At 41.5% G+C, this 10,252-nt stretch overlaps 1 protein-coding gene across 2 annotated transcripts in view; it reads left to right on the forward strand.

Annotated features, from left to right (window-relative positions):
* Nucleotides 1-7,150, forward strand: part of LOC118969026 (uncharacterized) — a 50,506-nt gene extending 43,356 nt beyond the window's left edge. Inside the window, exon 2 of one of the 2 annotated variants that reach the window (XM_073227178.1) lies at nucleotides 6,925-7,150. In XM_073227178.1, coding sequence (XP_073083279.1) covers nucleotides 6,925-6,973 — 49 coding nt within the window. In that variant the 3' untranslated portion in view covers nucleotides 6,974-7,150. The remainder of the gene's footprint in view (nucleotides 1-6,924) is intronic. The other variant, XM_073227111.1, reaches the window with a different exon arrangement.
* The last annotated feature ends 3,102 nt before the right edge of the window (nucleotides 7,151-10,252 follow it).

The raw sequence follows: 10,252 nt of genomic DNA on the forward strand, positions 1-10,252 counted from the left end.
ACAAAGTTGGGTTGATTTCCAAGAAAGTAATTTCCAAGAAAAATCCAGTGATATGATTCATCTCATTAATAGATAAGAGGACAAAAATCTTATGATCATGTTAGATCTATCATAGTTTTGATATACAGTCCAAATTCATGACTTTAAAAAATTAGCAAATAAGAGATGGAAAATACCTTCTATAACTTGAAATGTGGTACACAAATCTAACATTAAATAAACCAATGGAATAAAATGAAAACCAAGGAACAGTTTGTTTATATATAATATATATATATACAATGCTATAGACATAGCATTACAAATGAGAAAAGTATAAACTGTTTGACAAATTGTACTCTTTTTACTACCTGGAAATAATTTGACTTTTGTTTTTCCTGTGGTAATCTAAAAGTCCTAGCAACCTTTGGCAGAAAGTCAGAACTACTTTAATAGAGAGTCATAAAGACTAAATACCTCCTCTCTTACTAGTAATATTGCAGATACAATCTTACTGTGTACAGATAGTTATGTTGCATATACTGGGACAACTGGCTGTCCTTTGGAGAAAAATAAATCTATTTCATTCCATACACAAAAGTAAACTCCAAATCCATTAAAAAGTCTAACAGTAAAAAGTAAAAGACTGAAAACCAGAAGAAAATATTAGAAAGTATCTATGACACTGGAATAGGGAAATATTAATTTAAAAAGACAAGAAAAGCAAAACCCTTATCAATTCATCAAAAAGATTTATAAATTTACATATAACCAGCCATTAATTAGTGTCAACATTTACATGTAATATTCAGCAAATTAGTAAATAAAACCCAAACCAAGGTAGACCTGGTGAAGTATATGAATGGCTAGTTTAAAGAGAAGAAATATAAATGGCTAATAAGCACTTGAAAAGATATTCAATCTCACTAGTTATTAGGGAAATGCAGCTAAAAATAATGAAATATTAATTCATACTCATTAGCACACCAAAGTTTATAACTGGTTGGGGTGTTGGAGAAATGAAGACTCATGGGGCACTGAGAAGCAGCACCACCACTTTGAAAAGCAATTGACAATAGCTGGCAAATCCTTAATTTCTGCATTTAGGAATCCTTGTATATATGTGTACTTAGAGTTTTATATAAAAATGCTCAAAGGGTGTCCATTCCAGTATTTTGTAACCATGAAAAGCTGGAAACAACTAAATTCTTATCATCAGGGCAATGAACAAACTTTAAACATCAAGATCCATGAGGGAGAGATGTTTCTTTTGTCCTTTCCTAATTCTCAGCAACTAGAACAAATGCCTGGTTCTGACATTCCATAAATACTTATTATAATATGAATAAGTGAATTCCAGTACATTCCTACCATGTATATCATCCAGCAAATAAAACAATTGACATACACCAACATGGGTGAATTGCAAAGAAAAATGACCTGCAAAGGGACTCGTGGATAAATCATGTATGTATATGTGTGTATAAATCCATATATGTAGACTTTCAAAGCACACAAAACGATATTATATGCCCTTGATGCACATCCTCAGAATGCACCTGGAAGTCCACCTTGCCTGCCCGCACCCACGCTGCCTGGCAGGGCCTAGCTGCCACTACCCCTGCCCTGGATGACTTCAGGGCCCTCCTAACTGGCCCCCCTGATTCTGCCTGGGCCCCACAGGAGTCTGCTATCCATACTGTAGCCAGAATGGTCCTGTTGAATATGTCATAACATGTCACAATGTGTCACTGTGCTCAAAGCCCTCCAATGGCTTCTGTCTCAAAAACTCCTTACAACGGACTGCAAGGGTCTACCTCGCCCAGCCCTTGGCCCTCTAATCATGTTCGCCCCTCCAGAACCATCCTGGCCTCTCTCTGCTCCTTGAAACTGGGCCCCCTTGGCCTGGAATGTGTCCCCTGATGTCTGTGTGCTTTGCTCCTCCACCTTCAGGTCTTCCTAAATGGTATCCTGTCCCTGAGCTGTCCCTTGGCAACCCCATCCAACATGGGACAGCCCACTCGCTGAAACCCACCCCCAACACCCTTTCTTGCTTCATTTTCCTCTAAAGTGCATCTCATGTATCATGCCACGTATTACTTCAGATTTGCTCATTTTCCATCCACCCTTTCACATGTCGGCTCTCGCTGGGCAGGGTTATGCGTTCTATTCTAGGTGAATTTCTAGGAACTAGAACACTGCCTGGTGCAGAGTAAGCTCAGAATGAAACATAAAGGCACAGTAGTCAGGCCTCTTTCAGAACAGAGATTGCTCTGGGGGCTGACATATGTGGGTAGGATATGAGGATGGCTCCAAATATATCTTGCATGGTTTTATATTTTAATCAACAACAAGAAAACAAAAATGGCAAATGTTAGGATTAAACAAATCTAAGTAATATATATGGTTGTCTGTCATTATTTTTCATCCTCTCTATGTTGTTGAATAATATCTTTATAATAATACACCTATCTTAAGTGTACAGCTTGATGACTTTTTTCCATATGGGCGCACCATCGTGACCACCACTAAATTAATATTCAGAAAACGTTCAGTGCCCTGTAAACTACTTGTGTTTCTTCCCAGTTTGTAACATTCCTGCCCCAGATAAATCACCAATGGATTAATACAATATATACTCTTAAGCATCTGGCTTTTTTCACTCAACATAACATCGTTGAGATTTATCCTTATTGTTGTAAGTACTAGTAGTTCGCTCTTTTAAAAAATGTTATATAGGATTCTACTTACGAATATGCCACAATTATTTATCTAACTTCCCATGTGATCATTCAATTCCACCCCACCTCAGTTTTTGGCTATTATGCGTAAAGCATCTATACACTTCTTGAACCTATTTGTTTGTGAACATGCACCCTCATTTCTCTGGTCTATGTTCTAGAACTGGAATTTCTGAATCGTAGGTTAGGCATATGCTTAGATTTAGTAAAAACTGACAGTTTTCTGAAGTGGTGGCGCATTAATGCCAGCACCAGTGCTGTCTGCGTTTCAGTTGCTCCAATCTTCTTGAACACTTGCTGTCATCAGTCTTTTTAAATTTTAGCCATTCTGGCAGGTGCGCAGTGGTATCTCACTTAAGATTTTAATTTCCATCTTCTGTATGAGTGATAACATTGAGCATCTTTGCTGACTTGACCATTTGGAGATCCTCTTATCCTTGTTCAGTGCCCAGTTTAAAACTTTGTTTGACTTTATCATTTGTAAGAATTCATCTGTTCTGGACAAGTTTTCTTTGGATACACGTGTTGTGAATATCCTCTCCTAGTCTATGGCTTGCTTTCCACTTTCTTAATGATGTTTTTTGGTGAACAAGAATTTAAAATCTTAACGAGATCCACCTGTATGCTTTTAGATATTGGAAATATTTTGTAATTAAAACTTTTAATAGAAAAGAGAGAGAGAGAGAGAAAGGAAAGCCTTTCCGTTTCCCCCCCAGTCAGAACATATGATTGGAAGCAGCCTTTTTCCCTTCCACCTCCTTCCTTCCTCTTTTCCTTCCTTTCTTCTCTTTCTTCTTTCCTTCCTTTCTTTTTTGTCTTCTTTTTTCACTGTGTATTTTATTAACCTGTATCTCACTCCAAATTCAAAAGGGAGAAAATGTTTAAATAGGCAGGATCAGCCCCCCTGAGCCCTTCCTGCTTTACAAGGCTTCTGCCGGCGCCTCTCCTGGCAGCGGATACGGCCCCTCGCTGCATGGTGGCCGGTGGAGGGCCGTCGGGGTGCAAGGCCCCCATGCCCCTGCAGAAAGGGGAGACGCTGCCAGCCCAGACCCGAGGCAGGTGCTGTTGGAAGAGGAGCATGAGCTGCACACCGCAGGCCCCAGGATTTCAGGGCTCCTTCCTCGTGGAGTTTCTGACGAGTCCACCTGGATGATGCTGGGATACAACGGGCTGCAGGTGCAGGGTACCTTCTAGGGTACATCGTTCCGAATCCACTTGGGACTAAGTCTGCTCTGCTTCCTGAGCTGCAGGAAGGGTGACGGGAGTAAAAGGAACTTGGCTTGTTTGCTCAGGGTGCTGAGGAGCCCACTGCTCACGCAGCAGGAGGAGGGAGGGAATGGGTGTTACGGTGGATGAACTTAACGGCTTCACACGCAGCCAGATTCACAACCCAGAGTATTGCCTGGGCAGCAGAAAGGGTAGCTAGACACTAAAATTGTACTTCATGAATATGGGGGAAATGTGTTCTAAGATGAAAATAATACCTACAACGACCACATCAGGGGACTGCTAAGCCTATTTCAGTTTGGAATCTAAACCCTAGCTTATCCCATACTGAGCCTTCATCTACATGTCTCTACCAACTCTCTCTGTTTGTTTATGCTTATCCAAGTACACATCTGTCACTGTCACAGGATAGAGGCTTCTCTAAGGTCAGAGCAATGTTTATTCCATCTGTGCCTAACGGAGTGTTTTTCTTGTATTAAAATCATTAATAAATATTTTAAAATTAACCAGACTTCTGGTCACCTAGGAAACTAAGCTAAAAGACTTTCCCTCAACATTTTACCTGCAAAGATTCTTACCACTTTAAGAACAAGGATCAATTCCTGTTGGAAAATGTTCCTTTTCCAGGGGCAGCCTGTGGCGTTGCAGATTAAGTATGCAAGGAAAGGAAAATAGATCTCTAACTTAAAATCTTTTGAAGTGCCTTTTAAAACTCCTACTATAGTTTCCACAACAGCTGTTAAGTTCCTTTGTAGTTTCCAGTAGGAAAGGTCTTTTGAGAATATCTCTGCATCTCACTCACAAACTTCAACAACTGCCTTAAGCAGCCATGTCTGCTCTGGAAACTTAGCCACAAAGAATTCTGGATTCCCTGGTCCCTAACAGAAGGTTTCTATTTTACTTCTGAAGGTATTTCAGAGGGGCTGGTTTCAATCTACAAAGCTCTATTGTCTAGGTAAAAATTCCTTTAGAGGTCTCTGCTTTCCTTTGCACACTTTTCATGGTAATTAAGACACTGGGCTGTGTTACTGCTTATGATGCAAAGATCTGAATTTCAGGAAATATGAAATTTGGTCTCAAAGGAGATAGTATTCTCTCAAATCCTCTTATTAATTCACATCAGATTAAGCAAGCACAATTCTGAATAACATCCAACCTGTCTTTTTTGGGGGACAGAAAAGAGAACTAGGTAGGTTAGTGAAATTTTCTCATGAAATTCAGAGCAAAAAATACAAATAGATTTGGATAATGATGCTAAAGAATTGGTAGAGGGAGAAGTATGAATAACAGTACACAATGAGGCTTAGCTGAGAAAGGAGAGTACATGCTAATCTACCAATTAAAAGAGTAACAGAATGAAGATGATTAAATTGGGGAAACAGATCACTCCTAACAGAAAATACTCATTTATTTATTCAGACACTATTTATTGGCTGTCTGCTGTGCCACACCCCATATGAGATGCGACGGGTGGCCGCCAACTTATATAAGGCACTGATCCTGTCCCCAACGGTACCCTGAGGGTTGGCCCTGAACCAAGTTGTGACATATATAGTACATTTATCTTCAGTTTTCCTACTCTTCTTTTTTGCAAACTTCACTCCACCCCTTCCCTTCCCTGTGGTTAGTTTTCTAATTCTAGGCACCAGATTTTAAAAAGTTATTCTAGGAAGTACATATAGTCAGTGTAGTTACATCTCAGTGGGAATTCAGGTCAATGTGTCTTCTCCCAGTAGTACTTATATTTTAAGTGCTATCTGTTTCCGTTGAAATGCTTGACTGGCTTTAGTAAAACATATCAAAAGAAGGAGGAGATGAATTCACCAACAGAAGGTGACAATAAAGAACGCTTTCTGTTGCCCCACAGGTAAAGCTATCCCACATTTTATGATTGTTAAGAGCTTGCATGGCTAGTTTAACTGTAAGTTTGAAATAACTTCAGTTATAGTCAAAAAGAAAGCCTTGAGTTGGATCCAATACTCCTGGGATTTACATCATGGAACAGTAAAGGAATATTCTCTCTGCAATCTGCTTCTCCAAAGACTGTAGTTGAACTGTTCAGAGTATTATTTGTTAACAGAAGTAAGTTGATATAGTTGAGAGGGTCCAGAGCAAGGTGCCGAAATGATCAAAGGAATGACGTGTGCATTAAGATCAAAAGACCTGGAAGTGTGTAGATCGGCCAAGTAATGGTGGAGAGGGGATCCCTGGGTACTTGATAAGAGTCTACAAATATTTAAAAGGTGTTAACACCAAAGGAGGAAGTCCTTATTTTGCCTGCTTGGAGGTGACATAATGTTAAACAGTAAAGGTAAAACTGAAGAAAGAATAATGTACCCAGAATATCAGGAAATATTTCCAACGAATAACAACTAAGGTTTTCACAAAATTAGACAATGTGAAGATCCACTGTGCCCACAGCAGAAACTAACCCTGAACAACTTGCCTTGTTTGTGAATCATTGCATCTTACTGTCTTCCCTGCCTTTCTTACCCATCATTTAATCCTTCTAACCCACCTTCTTCTACCCGTTGCCAAATTCTTTCATATCCTTACAGGTCCCAGTGATGGCGTTGCACCTACTCTTTACAGAATAGTTCATGTAGCAAAGTCATAGAAGTATGTGTGTAGGAAAGCATGTGATGAGTTACCATCTCCATAGGTGTTCCATGTGTGGCATCTTTGTGAATCAAGGAACACACAGCATTAAGAAGCACAGAACTGTAAGAACCAGAAGTGAGCTCGAGGTAACCACTCTCATCAGACAGGCTGAGTGGACTTCCCCAAAATGCACAAGCCTGATGCCTGAGCAGAGTCTGAAACCAGGTCTTCACCACACTGGACTTAGTCCAGTCCCATCCTAATGGCAATACCTTTTGCTTTAAAAAAAAATGCAATCCTCTCTGACTGTATAATGATCTCAATTTTTCTTAAAGCTATGATTAGCCAAATTTACGATTTTTTTCTTCTTTGGCAGATTTCCAGATTGTCACACTTTTGTTACTGCCTTGACTCAATGTATTTAAAACTGCAAATCGGACTCATTAACACACCAGCTCTCATCCTGATGGGGAAACGATGTCAGAGCACAGGCTCCCTGCAGGCAAAGCCACTCCCTGTCTTGCACACACTGAGGTGTTTCAGATGCATGGGGAGGCCCTGCCCTCAAACACAAGTGACCGCCCTGCTCAGCGCTTCTCGGCTAAGACCAAGCTTCACAGGGCCATGCCGAAGTGTGAACTAGGAAGACTGTAAGCTGCCAGCACCCGTTAGAGCATTCTCACCACAGTCTGGGACAATCTTAGTAAAGGAAGTATTTTACTGAACATTGGGACTATGGTTATTTCTTTTCATCTAAAAGTTCACCAGTAACAGGATGATTGTGGTGTGAGTTGCACTGTGCGGTAACAAATGGTATGTTTCACCCCTAGTCTCATGCTACCAATCTGGTTCTCAGCACTGATCTAAGACTCAGGGACGCTGAGCATGAACACCAACCTGCCTTCAAAGTGTGCAGGGTCTGATATGCAAAGTACAACCAGAAAGCAATCTATAAGACTGTGTGGTAGGAGCTCTGATGATAGCAAGGGCTACGGTGGGAATTCCAGAGGCAGAGAAGAGGCCCCCAAGCCTGGTGCCATTAGAGAAGGTTTTTTCAGTTGTTAAGCATCCCTCCATGTTCTATTTCTTTCTATACGTACACAAAAATAGAATATTCACATGGAGAGTCGTCAATGGGTTTATATCATAAGATTGTTTTGCAACTTGCTTTTAAAAAATATCATAGACGTCTTCCATACATAGCTACCTAATTTTTCAAATAGCTAGAAAGTATGTATTCCCATCATGTGTTTACCTGTTGCTCTGTTTGTGCTTGATTGGGTTGTTTCTAATTTTCACTGATCGCCAACATAATCCGGATGACACGTCCCCTCATTTTGGCCCATGGGGGTAGTGTCACTCTAGGGCTGGGGTGGGCTGAGAAGGCCGTCCTCACAGCCCCTGAGGAGGGTTCTCTGCCCGCCGACGTGCCTCTCCGCTGGTGGTCCGCAGAAGGATGCCTGGTGCTTTTCAGAAGGCCGTGGATGAAGGGCCCCACTCTTCCCAAAAGTCAGGATGATTTCACATATTTTTTCAGATCAAATACACATTTACTTGCAAGGGCCCTGTGAGTAGCTCTTCCCCTGGAGGACTAAGTGAGCTGAATATCCTAACATGGTTCAGATCCGTGGGCAGCACAAGGAAGAAGTTGAGGGAGGTGGTCACGACTTGCTCACGGAATTCCCGCTGCTATTCCACCCAAGGGGGGCAACGTGTCTCTGTTTAGTCCTTTGGAGAACATTCCAGGTGGGCATTCCCTGATTCCCTAGGTCTCCCTGCACCTCCCGCTCGTCCTGAACCCTGACATTAAGTCCTATGCTCACAGTCCCCACCCCTTAGGAAAGTGCACACACCCTGGAGGTGTCAGAGGAGGCCTCCGCTGAACTGAGTGGACTCTCTCTCTCTCTCTCTCTCTCTCTCTCTATTATGTTCTCCTCCCTGGAAAGCTACCCACACTTTCATCCCGTGGAGGAAAGATGGACAGAAATGGACGTCCCTTGGTGTCTCTCACTGGCTGACGCTGATTAATCTCCTGAGTACCTGAAGGAAACAAAACTCACCACTAACCTGCTCGGGGAATTTGTGATCAAGCCTCTTTCCACTATTACTTTGACTTAGACCCTATTCCTCAGAAAATAATGACCTTGGATGAGCTACATCAAAGGCGCGTCACCCCTCTCCCGGCCTGATCACTGTTCCTTAGTCTGCACGTGAACGGAGATTGCCTCTGCGTGAGCCATCAGGGCAAACGGCACCAAGAGCAATAATTTTTTCTCTGATCTCCAAGTTTCTCCAGAGAGAGTAGAGGCAAAGCTATCATTTCAGCTGCCACAGAAATAATGTTGAAATGCACAGCCTTGCTAATGACCCTGGCGCACATGTAGGGCACAGTCCCAGAACTAGAACGAACAAGCACAGCCATGTTGTCTAGTACAAATGCATAAGGCCGCCATCAGTGCATGAAAGACTCCCTTTTCCCCGTGCTTCCCCAGGTTTTTACAGGCGAAGGAGCAATTCTAAGGATGGGACAGAATTAGGCAGGAAGGAAATCAAGACCAGGAGGAACAGGGAGGCGGGGAATGACCTGATGCCGTGTCTCTTCCTCGAAGGGCACCAATCTCATCCTGAGGCCTCCACCCTCATGACCTGATCACCTCCGGAGGCCCCAGCCCCCAAGACCATCACACTGGGGATTAGGGATTCAGCCGATGAACTTGGGGTGGGGGACACAGTCCGTAAGTCATGCCATTTCCTTTTTACCCACAGCATGGAGATCGGGCCTCCTTCTAAGACTGTGTGATCTCAGCCTCTCAGCCTCCAGGACTGTGGGAAATAAATGTTTGTTGTTAAGTCATTCCATCCATGGTAATTTGTTATGACAGCCTGAGCTGACTAAGGTGCAGGATCCATGGGAAGTTTTAGATCATCCCTTCTGATGACAACAAGGAAAATGGACTTAGGGGGTTAGGCTTAGAGGCATGGTGAAGGGAAATGCTTATCTTTTCTCTCTTGAGAAAGGTGATGAGCTAGCACACTTCTGAACTGAAATTGGAGAATTTATCCCAATGTAAAAACTTATGCTTCACTGTCACATGTAAAGAAATTATGTATACCTTAAAAACAGTTATCCTAAAAATATTAACACTGTGATGAGAATGCATTAACGGGTGCTGGCAGCATACAAATACTGGACACCCTTTAGGGTGTAAGCTCAGTGGTCTAGTTACCTCTGAAAGTGACTTGCTAGGTTAATATTGCTATTAAAAGCAAGGATTCTCTAATCCAGAGAAGACAGCCTTTCTTAATCATGACACAAAATCCAGAAATCAGGGGAAAAGAAGATGTCAAGTGCACAATGGCAGATCCTGGGGGAAGGGATAGAAAATGAAATTTGAAATGAGGACAGAAAGAAAGATACATAAAATAAAATAAAATACAATACAGGAAAACAAAGCAGAGAAAAATAAAATAAAAAATTAGAAGACTGTATGCCAATAATAGTATGCCACAGGCTAAAAATAATCAATTTGATTGATTATGTTATATGAAGATAGAAGCAGATTTAAAATGCAAGTAAAAGACTTGGAGACAGTTTTGCCACATATATAATAGATGAATTATTTATAATATAAAATAATTGTTTCAAATCAGAACATGTTAAATAATAGAAAAAGATTGGTTCACAGAGTGGAAATGCAAATCAT

This window comes from Manis javanica, chromosome 1 (genome assembly GCF_040802235.1).
Source record: "Manis javanica isolate MJ-LG chromosome 1, MJ_LKY, whole genome shotgun sequence".
Classification (NCBI taxonomy): domain Eukaryota; kingdom Metazoa; phylum Chordata; class Mammalia; order Pholidota; family Manidae; genus Manis; species Manis javanica.